Raw genomic sequence first — 14,044 nt, forward strand, 5'->3', positions numbered from 1 at the left:
AATACACTGTCTAGGTTGGTCATAACTTTCCTTCCAAGGAGTAAGTGTCTTTTAATTTCATGGCTGCAGTCACCAACTGCAGTGATTTTGGAGCCCCCAAAAATAAAGTCTGACACTGTTTCTACTGTTTCCCCATCTATTTCCCATGAAGTGATGGGACCGGATGCCGTGATCTTAGTTTTCTGAATGTTGAGCTTTAAGCCAAGTTTTTCACTCTCCACTTTCACTTTCATCAAGAGGCTTTTTAGTTCCTCTTCACTTTCTGCCATAAGGGTGGTGTCATCTGCATATCTGAGGTTATTGATATTTCTCCCCGCAGTCTTGATTCCAGCTTGTGTTTCTTCCAGTCCAGCGTTTCTCATGATGTACTCTGCATAGAAGTTAAATAAGCAGGGTGACAATATACAGCCTTGACGTACTCCTTTTCCTATTTGGAACCAGTCTGTTGTTCCATGTCCAGTTCTAACTGTTGCTTCCTGACCTGCATAGAGGTTTCTCAAGAGGCAGGTCAGGTGGTCTGGTATTCCCATCTATTTCAGACCTGCATCGAATCCATGTTATTCAAGGGTCAGCTGTATTCTTCTTTGGTGTGATCATTCATGGTAGAGTGGGCACATTAGTATCTCTAGTCATGATATAATTTAGCTTCTTTTGTATTTGTTTCTGAAGGCTTTTTTGTTAGCTTCTAAATCTTTGCAGAATATAATCAGATGATGTTACTGTCCCATGTAAAACCTTTCAGTGGCTTCCCAGTGCAAATCCAGACTTCACCATGGCCTTCAAACCTTTCATGATGTGATTGATCTCTGTCACACATCTCATCTGATGCTGCTCTTTTGTCTACCATTATCCAGCTACATTGGCCTTCTTATTTCTTCAGTAGAAACCATTCCTTGCACAGCCATTTCCTCTATCTGGAATTCTTTTTCTCTGGGTTTTTACTTACAACATCATTCTTTTTGGTTTATGTCTTTATCTAAATCATCCTGGACAGGTCTTTCCAGGTCACTCAATCTCAAGTAACCTCCCATCACTGTCTTGTCAGTTTTTTAAATTCTCTACAAAACATTTCTGGCCGTGTGAAATAACTGTTACTATAGTATCTTATCTTAAAAAATAAGATGTAAAGGTAACAGTTACTGTTTGTCCTCTAGATTTGGATCATGCATTGAAATGCCTTCAGCGTGAAGATCCCAGTTTGAAAGTGAAGCTAGATCCTGATTCTGGACAAGTATGCATATTATTAATTCCCCAAATCTTTCAATAATAATGTTTATTTGTGTGCAAGAGAGTGTTTAAGTGCATTTGTCTAAAACATTGATTTGTCCATGTACCTGAAAGAAAAGGCCTTCTACTTTGGCTCTCTCATAATATAAATTTCTGATTATTATTTTTACTGTCAAGCTAAATTCTCCTTAATTCCTCAGCATGATTATACCTTACTTATATAAACTACTCTCCAAAATTTTTATGTTCCAGAACACAGCCTTTTGTGAAATTTTGAAATAAATCTTTCAACTGCAAGACAACACTTTGAGCCTGTTATGCCAAAACGTACAGAAACAGTTTACTAAAGGGAGGGTGCAAAGGTAGTTTTAATGATGGTAACACACGTGAGATGGGTGAGCAGTGACAGACTGCGGCCAACAGCATGGGAAGAAACAGTCTAAAGTAGGTACAGGACTGCACTGTGTACTATGGTATAGTAGAAGAACACATGTTCGTTCTACATCTTCTTTTTAGGGAGGCAGAGTAGAGTTTATATAAAATATCGAGAAAAAGTTCCTTTAAAAGATTATAAATGTGTCTGTAAAAAGGATAAACTCATTTTAGTTCATCTGAAACATGTGGAGTACTTTTTTTCCCTAAATGCCAACTAAATGATGTAGCAGCTTAGTTTAATTGATTCTGAAGGCTGTAAAAGCAATTGGAATAGAAACTTTTTATTTAAAAACCACCAATACAAATTTTTTTTTAAATGGCAAATAACATGCAAGTGGACAAAGTAAAGAATTAAAGTCTCCCTTTCAATCTTTCCATCCTGTTCTACACAGATAATCAGTGAATAGCCTTTCACACTTTTCCGAACATCCATTTTTCTGCCATGCTATGTTACAAAGCATAGTATATATATACATATTTCTAAATATATATGTACAGATATATAGCTAGTCATTGTATTTGTATTATTCAACAACTTGCTTCTTTCCAAATAATTTACTTTTTTAACTTTATATTAAAGTATCACAGTCATACACCAAATAGTCTTTTATTGTTTCTTACAGTTTTTTTTACACTGAAAGGAAACAAATCAGAAATAGCCAAGGAAGAGACACATAGGGCAAAGTCTGGGAGAGTTCTAAATGCAAAGCATTCTTCATCCTCTTGACTCTGTGGAGTACTGCCAGGCTGGGAAGCTCACCTAAGCCTTCAATGTTCAGAGATTCTGTTGGAACATAATCACATACTGCCTATGTGGTTGACATTTAATCTCTCGTGCCTCCTGTAGGTTTGGGCTACTACCTTCACTCTCTAGGTTGTGAATGGGTATGGCTATTCCAAAACCTGTTTCATAAGTCACATTGTTAGACTGGTGGACAGAGGCGCCAGACAAGCAAAGACACTTCTATCAGGGAGCATTTTGGCCTACAGAGAACTTTCCAGTAGCTAAAGGCAAAGGCCAGATCTCTTTTCAGGTTAAAGTTAATGCTTCACTATACAGATGGTATATGAATAAAATGGGGCAAATAGGATTACTTGCACATACTCTCCCATACAAAAAGACCTTCAGGAATAACTATTTTTGTGTTATTTTGTTTTGGGGTTTTTTTTTTAATGTTTTAATGAAAATTTGGCTGTTCTAACAAGGACCCAAAATGACATTGGTTCAAAAAAGAGAAAAGTCAGTTTCTCTGTCACTTAAAGGTTCAAGCTACTCTAGTAGTTTTGTTTGTTGTTTTTTTCATTCTTTGTTTATTCCATGAGTAGTCACATGTTGTTGTTATAATCTGAATTTTGTTAAATTTAATATGGGCTGCTTTTTTTATTTATTTTAATTAAAAAAATTTATTTATCTATTTTTTAGAGGCTACTTACTTTACAGTATTGTATTGGTTTTGTCATACATTGACATGAATCCGCCACAGGTGTACATGTATTCCCCATCCTGAAACCTCCCCGCCCCCAACCTTCCTCCCCATCCCATCCCTCTGGGTCATCCCAGTGCACTAGCCCTAAGCACCCTGTATCATGCATCGAACCTGGACTGGCAATCCGTTTCACATATAATATACATGTTTCAGTGCCCTTCTTCCAAACCATCTCACCCTCACCCTCTCCCACAGAGTCCAAAAGACTGTTCTATACATCTGTGTCTCTTTTGCTGTCTCACATACAGGGTTATTGTTACCATCTTTCTAAATTCCATATATATGCGTTAGTATACTGTATTGGTGTTTTTCTTTCTGGCTTCACTCTGTATAATAGGCTCCAGTTTCATCCACCTCATTAGAACTGATTCAAATGTATTCTTTTTAATGGCTGAGTAATACTCCATTGTGTATATGTACCACAGCTTTCTTATCCATTCATCTGCTGATGGACATCTAGGTTGCTTCCATGTCCTGGCTATTATAAACAGTGCTGTGATGAACATTGGGGTACACGTGTCTCTTTCCCTTCTGGTTTCCTCAGTGTGTATGCCAGCAGTGGGATTGCTGGGTTGTATTACTCTAGTAGTTTTGACTGCCCACAAAACTGTAAGGTTAAGGTGTCCAGGATGGTTGGCAAACAGCCATGTGATTGGGAGTGTTTGGGAGAGGGGTTATTTCCCTCATTCACAAGATGTTGCCCTCATTCACGTTTCAAGATAGTTATCCACATCTTCATTAAGAGAATGGTTTTATTTATCCTTAAAGGTATAACCTAGAAGTTCACAACGTCATTAATACTTACATTCCGTTGGCTAGCACTTAGCTTTGTGGTTGGGAAGCATGGTTCTGATTAGAATGCCACTTAGCCAGCTAATAACCCAACCATCACAGAGTCAGAGACTGGCTGCACTGGCTCCTAGTTGTGGCACGTGGGATCTTCATTGCGGCACGAGCACTGACTAGTCACCCGACCAGTGATCAAACCCAGGCCCCCTCCATTGGGAATGTGGAATCGTAGTCACTGGACCACTCCTTGTGATTCACTTTTAATTGATTTATTTTTACAGTCAGAGAAGTTAAAAACAGTGTTTTGATGTAGGAGTCAAAAAAAAATGTCGTTTATACAGGAGAAATTTTGTTTATAAGTAATGGGAAATAAAATATATTGATATCATACCTTTATTTAGTGTTTTGTGATAAACAATTTTTCCTTGACCTTTGTTTTGTTTTCTTCCTCTTTTACCCAGACTGTCCTTTGTGGCATGGGGGAGTTACATATTGAAATCATTCATGACCGAATCAAGAGGGAATATGGACTAGAAACCTATCTCGGGCCCCTCCAGGTGGCATACCGAGAGGCCATCCTAAATTCGATTCGTGCCACAGGTAAATGCAACATTTAGAATTTGCTGGTCCTGTTGCTTTCTTTCTCTCCAGGATCTGTCTGCTGCATCTCTTAGTTTAGTTGCATAAAGCAGGGTTTATATTTACTAGTGTCTTCCATCAGTGAGGACAGGTTTTATGTGTGTTTTCTTGTTTTTTTAGAATTTGTTTGCTTTAGGCACGGCCCTATTTCTTGCCACTCATTTATTACATATACTGGCTGAGCCACTCGTCAAACAGGTACACAGTGGGATTAACCATTGAAGTAGACAGCTCATCCTGGTCCTCAATACCAGAATGAGTATAAGAATTTGAAATTGGTGTGCTATTTTTTACTCCATAAAATAGTGGAAATGGGGAGTGGGGAAGGTAGACTTAGAAGGCAGTCAAATGGTACCAACTTCCAGTTATAAGATAAATAAGTACTAGGGTTTGCTGTACACCATGATAAAGATAATTAATACTGCTGTACATTATAAGTGAAAGTTAAGAGAGTGTATCCTAAGAGTTCTCATCACAAAGGAAAAAATCTTTTTCTATTTCTTTAATGTTGTATCTATATGAGATGGTAGATGTTCACCAAACTAATTGTGGTAATTATTTCATGATCTATGTAAGTTAAAGCCTTGTGTTATACACCTTAAACTCCTACAGTGCTGTATGTCAATTATATCTCAGCAAAATTACAGATAATTTTAAAATTTTAAAAAGCAAAAAAGTAGAGTGGAAAATAATTTTCACTAATAAACATGGTAATCTTGTGCTGATGGTATTATTGGGAAACTGAAGTTTTTATATTTCTGTGCCAAAATGTAAGAATTCATGCTTTTTCTACATACAATCTTTTCAGTTTGCTTCCCTTAAGTAAAAAAACATGACAGCTATTCCCATCCCCACAATAAGAAAACTTGGACAGGTTTGTGAAAAAAATATAGAAAAGAGATGTTTAGCGTAACTAAGAACTTTTAAGCACTTCAGTGGTTTGTAAATAGGCCACGTGATTACTTTTCTTTGAAACTTGAAAAATTAAACAGGATATAGGGGCATGATGACAAATGACATGATGATTTCTCTTTCTGGACTTTATATCTGGAAAAACAAGATGCTTGAAAATATAAATAACCTCTTTCCAATTAATGTCTGAAGTGGTTAGAATATGATGGAAACTTCCAGAGGTTAAAGAAAGGAAGGTGGAACAGGAATCTTGGAAAATAACTCAGCACCTAAGCCACTAGCTATTCTGGAGAAATCTGTGGTCATATTTAACCTACTGCTTGAGAGCCACATTCTCATGGAAGCAATATGGAAAGTCTTCTCCATAAAAGAAGGTGACAAGGAAACTTATCTGACTGGCTTTTGGCAAAGGGGAAGAATTTCTGAGAATTTGTAACCATAGGCATTTTCAGCCTACGTTCATAGAACCAGTATAATCTATAAAACTCCAAACCAAGAAGAACTTGGTGTGAAGTCCTCTTGGTTGGTGATAGACCAAGGAGCCTTGAGAAAGCAAACATAGGGCTTATTAGGTAAATGTACCCTCAATCCAGGCCTCAAAGATCCCACAAAGTAAAATGAACTCACAATATATTTTTTAAAGTTTTAAAATCATAAAACCTTGAGAAAAGGCACAATGGGCAGAAAAAAGCAGTAGAAACAATAAACCTCACAGGCAGACCAACAAGGGCTTCTGATACCAGAATTACCATGTACAGAGTATATAAAATATTATTTTTGAAGAAATAAAGGGGATTAAAAAGTATTAGTAAGAAATACGAAACTTTCAAAAATAAATAAGCAATGGACTGTTATCTGAGAAAGAAAGGAAATGTTCAAAAAAAATGATGGGATTGTGTCATAAGGACATAGGAACCAACCTCAAGAGGCTACACTGGCTAAATCTGGGTTAATTTGACCTCCAGAATAGCTAAAAACAATAATTAAGCCATTGACAAAAAGCTAGAATTCATGAGGCCATACCGATAATAGATCAACAAGAAGAGACTGTTTTTCCTTATACTGAAATGCCAAGTGCTGACTGTTAGATGTTGAGGAGGAGGGTTGGAATAGAAAATCGTCATTTTGCACATACTTAATATTGTGTACATTGTTGAATAACATATTTGCATAGTCTTCAAGTGTCTCCCTCTAAATTGCTTATTAGTTACGAAGTGAAAAGCTAATAACCAGATGCTGTTGACTGAACATTCAGACCACCAGTGATCACATGCTGTTGAGGCACAGGTTACATTTGTGTACATCTAGAAAATTATCAAAATGTACAGGCATTAAAGAAGACCGAAGTTCAGTGGGAAACCATACTATTCATGAGACTTCCCTGGTGGTCCAGGGGCTGAGATTGTGCTCCTGATGCCTGGGGCCAGGGCTCTGATCTCTGGGCGGGGAACTATTAATAGATCCCACGTAGCACAGGTGAGAGTTCACGTGCCACAACTAACGATTGTGCATGCCACAACTAAGACCTGGTGCAGCCAGGTACATGTTTTGAAAAAGAGAATGAAAGAAAAGTATAGATAAGATCCATACTATTCATAGATAAGAGGACTGAATAGCATGAGGGTACCAGTTCTACCCAAAGAAGTGTATCAGACTTTAATACTTACTATAAAAGCAGTCATTATGATACTGACCAACTAATCAAGCTAGGAACAGACAAATATACCAGGGGAACAAACCAGAGAGCTTAGAAACACACATCTATATGAAAATGTACCTTTCACTGAGTGATATTGAAGCTCAGTGGGAAAGGGTGGACTGAATTTCAATAAATGGGCCTGGAAAAACTATTCACACGGGAAAAGATTTAGATTCCTCCCACATACTGTATCTAAACCTCAATTCTAGTTGAATTTAAAAGCCTAAATAAGAGGAGAGAGTTGGAAAGTCTCCCTTTGAAGACAGAGAATAAAGAGAATAAATGTTAATGTATGCAAAAGAGGAAAGAAAGAAAACCCCAACGCTTTATGAGAGTTTTTAAACTTTCAAATTTTTGGAAGACAGTATAGGAGAACTTTAAGCAGGTAAGGCTGAAACTGTGAACTAAAAGATTAGTAAATTTTATGTTATTGAAATTAAGACTGTATTAGAATATAGTGAAAGCAAAAAGATACACTGAGAAAAGATATTTGCCTCATATAAGACTGGCAGATTAGAATCCAAAAATCACTAAAAACATGGCAACCAGCCAAGTAAAAAAGTGAACAAAAAAGGTTGAACAGACATTTCACAAAAGAGGCTGAAGGCCCATGAACATATTAAAAGATTCTCAGTGATTAGGGTCATGCGAGTTAAAAGACAAGATGCCCTTTTACACCAACAAGATTGGCAAGAAAACAGTTTGGCAACTTTGTTATGAAGTTGGCTATGTGTAGACCTTAGTTCTCAGCAGTTCCTCTAGTAGGTATCAGTAGGTATCAGTCCTGGGTGTTCATTGGAAGGACTGATGTTGAAGCTGAAACTCCAATCCTTTGGCCACCTCATGCGAAGAGCTGACTCATTTGCAAAGACCCTGATGCTGGGAAAGATTGAGGGCGGGAGGAGAAGGGGACGACGGAGGATGAGATGGATGGATGGCATCACTGACTAAATGGACATGAGTTTGGGTGAACTCCGGGAATTGGTGATGGACAGGGAGGCTTGGCGTGCTGCAGTTTATGGGGTCGCAGAGTCGGACACGGCTGAGCAACTGAACTGAACAGGTGGTTTCTTGACTGCTTCTCCCTTGATTAGCAACAGTTCCAAATCTGCCGTGTGGAACTCAGGGAAGGTCATAGAGACTGGAGTCTTGCCTACAAGAAATGGGGGACAAAAGGGCCTCCATGCCAGAGAGCCACACAGGGCCCCACTCAGTTTCACTGACCGCTGTTGCTTGTTGACAAATGAGGGATACCATTTTCATTTTAACAAATAGATCAGTAGTTTTGGAGGAAAGGAATCATAAACATTAAATAAAGAATATATTGCAGGAACAGTATGAAATTCAGCTGTTTGTTGTCAAGGTTAAAAACCTTTTAATTTTCATTAGATAGTCCTTTGTACTCAGTAAGTGTTTTAAGTAAAAATTTTGTGCTTAATAGAATTTGGGTCACAAATGTTTAAATGTATGATCTGCATGTCAGAACTTGTGTGTTCATCTGCCTTAACACACCCTAACACTGAAGCAATATTAATAGATGATTCAGAGCAGGTGTTTAACGTTGATAAACACAGAATCTACACTTTCTTGATAGAACTATTTACTCTGACATTTTTATACTGTGCTTAGTGTCTTTATTGGTATTCTCTTCCACTTTATCTTCCATGAGATCTTGAACTTGTTGACTGTAATTAACTTGTTGGACTTGTTGATTTTGCCAGTTATGGCACCTTGACACCTTTCCAGAACAAATCTCTGAGGTACTGTATTCGATTTGTTTACAGATACCTTAGATAGAACTTTAGGAGACAAACGGCATCTTGTGACTGTAGAACTGGAAGCAAAACCTGTGGAAACATCATCTCTTCTGCCCGTTATCGAGTATGCAGCAAGCGTTGCCGGAGACCTCTCGCAGGCCTCCCGAGAGGCCTTTGAAAATGGCGTTCACAGTGCGTGCCTCCAAGGTGAGGCAGTCAGATCAGTAAGATGAGGGTCACTTTCAGCCCCTTCTAATAACAGAAATTATTCATTCTTCTTTTCTAACTTTGGGGGTGTTTTCTCCCTATTTCTGCCCACCATGCATATGTCATACCTTGTAGTCCCACAGTATTGCATATTCTGTTCTGGTTTTTTCGGTCTTTTGTTCACTTTGCTTTTCAGTTTTGGAGGTTTCTACTGATATATCTTCTAACTCAGCCTTTCCTCAGCCGTGTCCCATCTGAGCACGTCAGTGGTCTTCCTTTCTGTTACAGTGTTTTTGATCTGAGGCATTTCTTTTTGTTCTTAGGACTTCTGTCTCTCTGCCATCATGACCATCTGTTCTTAGTGCCCTTTACTTTGTCTGTTACAGCCCTATAAATCAGTTTATATTTTCAGTCTGATCATTCAGCATTCCTGCCATGTCGGGTTCGGATGCTTGCTCTCTGTATTCAGATTGTGCTCTTTGCCCTTCAGCATTTTTCTTGATAGCCAGATATGATGCACTGGGTAAAAGGGACTGCTCTAAACTGGCCTTTAGTACTGTGGTGGTGAGGTGAGGGGGAGGGGGAGTGTCTGTACCCCTGAGATTGGGCCTTAGCCGGTGCCCTTGACCTTTGAGCTGCACAGCTGTTTCTCAGTCCTTTCATCCCCCATAGGTGGGACAGGATGGCTGGAGTAGACTGGAATTGGGTGCTTCCCTCCAGTCATCTAGGCTCTGATACCCCTTCAGGTTTGGCTCTGATATACTAGTTTCCTCTAAGGGCCGACCTTGTTAAGAATAGAATGCCTTGGAGTATTTCAGAAAGAATTCCTCCCCACTACCACCCTCATGTATCTCTGATATTTACTGTGAGAACCTGCTTGAGATCACAAAATTGTGCCCCTCCCCACCCCCAAGACTGGGTCCTCCTGGAGTTTTTAACTGTGACTGGGCCACATTGAGCCTCAAACAGTTTAGCAATTACAGTTCAGTGCAACTCCCTGCACTGACCTCTCTCTCCAGTCTTAGGGACGGTGGTTTGCCCTTTGTCCTCCCCTTTCCACTCAATCCAATAAGAGTTGTTGCATTTTATTTATTATTTAGAACAGTGTGATGACTTCAAAGCTCCTTACTTGCTGAACACTGGAAGTTCTCTGCCTCTTTGCACATTTCACTTACCCCTCACTGAGTACAATACAGTCCTAATATAGTTTTCCCCCTTACCTAGGACCATTGCTTGGATCCCCAGTTCAAGATGTAGCAGTTACTTTACATTCTTTGGTAATTCATCCCGGTACCTCCACAACTATGATTTCTGCTTGTGTCTCAAGATGCCTACAAAAGGTATGGAAGTGTCCTAATCCTTTTTGCCATAATTGTGATTGGGGTTTTTATTTCATTAGTCTGCCCTCTAAGGGATAAGAATAAGAGGCTTCTGGAAGCTTCCTGATTGGAGAAGCTGCTGTAATAGTGCTTCCTGTTAAAGTGCTGCACTCAATATGCCAGCAAATCTGGAAAACTCAGCAGTGGCCACAGGACTGGAAAAGGTCAGTTTTCATTCCAGTCCCAAAGAAAGGCTGCTGCTGCTGCTAAGTCGCTTCAGTCATGTCCGACTCTGTGTGACCCCATAGACGGCAGCCCACCAGGCTCCCCCGTTCCTGGGATTCTCCAGGCAAGAACACTGGAGTGGGTTGCCATTTCCTTCTCCAATGCATAGAAGTGAAAGTGAAGTCGCTCAGTCGTGTCCGACTCTTAGCGACCCCATGGACTGCAGCCCACCAGGCACCTCCATCCATGGGATTTTCCAGGCAAGGGTACTGGAGTGGGGTGCCATAAGGCAATACCAAAGAATGTTCAAACTACCACACAATTGCACTCATTTCACACGCTAGCAAAGTTATGCTCAAAATTCTCCCAGCAAGGCTTCAATAGTATGTGAACTGAGAACTTCCAGATGTTCATGCTGGATGTAGAAAAGGCAGAGGAACCAGAAGTCAAATTGCCAACATCTGCTGGATCATCAGAAAAGCAAGAGAGTCCAGAAAAACATCTGCTTTATTGACTACACCAAAGCCTTTGACTGTGTGGATCACAGCAAACTATGGAAAATTCTTAAAGAGTTGGGAATACCAGACCACCTTACCTGCCTCCTGAGAAATCTATATTCAGATCAACAGTTAGAACTGGACATGGAACAACAGACTGGTTCCAAAATGGGAAAGGAGTATGTCAAGGCTGTATATTGTCACCCTGCTTATTTAACTTATATGCAGAGTACATCATACAAAATGCCAGGCTGGATAATGCACAAGCTGGAATCAAGATTGCTGGGAGAAACATCAACAACCTCAGATACGCAGATGACACCAAGCTTATGGCAGAAAGTGAAGAGGAACTAAAGAGCCTCTAGATGAAAGTGAAAGAGTGAAAAAGTTGGTTTAAAACTCAACATTCAAAAAACTAAGATCATGGCATCCGGTCCCATCACTTCATAGCAAATAGATGGGGAAACGATGGAAGCAGTGAGAGACTTTATTTTCTTGGGCCCTAAAATTCCTGCAGATGGTGACTGTAGCTGTAAAATTTAAAAACGATTGATCTTTAGAAGAAAAGCTATGTCCAACCTAGACAGCATATTAAAAAGCAGAGACCTTGCTTTGCCAACAAATGTCCGTCTAGTCAAAGCTATGGTTTTTCCAGTAGTCATGTATAGATGTGAGAGTTGGACTCTAAAGAAACCTGAGGGCCGAAGAATTGATGTTTTTGAACTGTGGTGTTGGAGAAGACTCTTGAGAGTCTCTTGGACTGCAAGGAGATCCAACCAGTCCATCCTAAAGGAAGTCAGTCCTGAATATCCATTGGAAGGACTGATGCTGAAGCTGAAACTCCAATACTTTGACCACCTGATGTGAAGAACTGACTCATTGGAAAAGACCCTGATGCTGGGAAAGATTGAAGGCCAGGAGGAGAAGGGGATGACAGAGGATGAGATGGTTGGATGGCATCACTGACTCAATGAACATGAGTTTGAGCAAACTCCGGGAGTTGGTGATGGACAGGGGCGCCTGGCATGCTGCAGTCCATGGAGTCACAAAGAGTTGGACACGACTGAGGGACCGAACTGAACTGAATCCTCTTTGCTTTAAGGTACTCTCCGGACAGCCATGCACCACTAATCTGCAGACAGCTGTGCTCCCATTGCCTGACCTATGTCCTTGCATTCTGAACCCTATAATCATGAGTTTCTAATTGTGGAGAATCTGATTTCTTAATCACTGGAGTTTTATTCAAAATAGGATCTAGGATATTGGTATTTGACACAGATAGTTACTAAACATCCTCTGATTCTGCCAAAGAGGCAAGTTGTTCTGGTGGCATCTCTCCTTTCCCTGCCTTCCCAGGTGGCACTGGTGTAAAGACCCTGCCTGTCAATGAAGGAGACGTAAGAGATGCAGGTTCGATCCCTGGGTAGGAAGATACCTTGGAGGGGAGAAGGAAATGGCAATTCATTCTAGTGTTCCTACCTGGGAAATCCCATGGACAAAGGAGCCTGGTGGGCTACAGTCCATAGGGTTGCAATGAGTCGGACATGACTGAAGCGACTGAGCATGCATGCTGCTTTTCCTATACCAGATACACAGCCATAGAGGCAATCTTGGTAGCTTTGAGTAAAAGACACTTCTGGGGTCAGCTCTGCCCAAAATGGACTATAGTCTAAAGGACACTGAAGGTCTAATATTGGTTCCAGTATTGAAGTTCATGTTTATTCTACTAAGATTAATCAAGGATCACCAAAATCAGATAAGTCTTGTTGAATTACAGATCAGATAAGTGAATTTCTTTCTCAGAGCATTAAACAGTCTCCTCTTCTCCTTGTGGTTGCCTGGGGATATGCCCTTGAGCTAGTGGAGGTGATGGAATTCCAGTTGAGCTATTTCAAACCCTAAAAGATGATGCTGTGAAAGTGCTGCACTCAATATGCCAGCAAATTTGGAAAACTCAGCAGTGGCCACAGGACTGGAAAAGGTCAGTTTTCATTTTAATGCTAAAGAATGTTCAGACTACCACACAGAAATAATGCTCAAAATTCTCCAAGCCAGGCTTCAACAGTACGTGAACTGAGAACTTCCAGATGTTCAAGCTGGATGTAGAAAAGGCAGAGGAACCAGAGATGAAATTGCCAACATCCGTTGGATCATCGAAAAAGCAAGAGAGTTACAGAAAAACATCTCCTGCTTTATTGACTCTACACCAAAGCCTTTGACTGTGTGGATCACAACAAACTGAAAAATTCTTAAAGAGTTGGGAATACCAGACCACCTTACCTGCCTCCTAAGAATTCCATATCTGGGTCAAGAAGCAACAGTTAGAACTGGACATGGAACAACAGACTGGTTCCAAATTGGGAAAGGAGTACATCAAGGCTGTATGTTGTCACTCTGCTTATCTAACTTCTATGCAGAGTACATCATGCAAAATGCCGGGCTGGATGAAAGCTGGAATCAAGATTGCTGAGACAAATACGAATAACCTCAGATATGTAGTTGACAGCACCCTTATGGCAGAAAGAGAAGAGGAACTAAAGAGGCTCTTGATGAAAGTGAAAGTGGAGAGTGAAAAAGCTGTCTTAAAACTCAGTATTCAAAAACTAAGATCATGGCATCTGGTCCATCACTTCATGGCAAATAGATGGGGAAACAATGGAAACAGTAAGAGACTTTATTTTGGGGGGGCTCCAAAATCATTGCAGATGGTGACTGCAGCCATGAAATTAAAAGACACATTTATTCCTTGGAAGAAAAGCTATGACCAACCTAGACAGCATATTTAAAAGCAGAGAAATTACTTTGCTGACAAAGGTCCATCTAGTCAAAGCTATGGTTTTTCCAGTAGTTA

The 14,044-nt window shown here is 40.0% G+C and overlaps 1 protein-coding gene across 4 annotated transcripts in view; it reads left to right on the forward strand.

Annotated features, from left to right (window-relative positions):
- The window catches only part of GFM2 (GTP dependent ribosome recycling factor mitochondrial 2), a 42,876-nt gene extending 32,291 nt beyond the window's left edge, over positions 1-10,585 (forward strand). For all 4 annotated transcript variants that reach the window (XM_070357434.1, XM_070357436.1, XM_070357435.1 and 1 more), the window contains 4 exons: positions 1,155-1,231; positions 4,400-4,538; positions 8,973-9,152; positions 10,377-10,585. In XM_070357434.1, coding sequence (XP_070213535.1) covers positions 1,155-1,231; positions 4,400-4,538; positions 8,973-9,152; positions 10,377-10,570 — 590 coding nt within the window. In that variant the 3' untranslated portion in view covers positions 10,571-10,585. The remainder of the gene's footprint in view (positions 1-1,154; positions 1,232-4,399; positions 4,539-8,972; positions 9,153-10,376) is intronic.
- Positions 10,586-14,044: the final 3,459 nt, after the last annotated feature.

This window comes from Bos mutus, chromosome 20, assembly GCF_027580195.1.
Source record: "Bos mutus isolate GX-2022 chromosome 20, NWIPB_WYAK_1.1, whole genome shotgun sequence".
NCBI lineage: Eukaryota > Metazoa > Chordata > Mammalia > Artiodactyla > Bovidae > Bos > Bos mutus.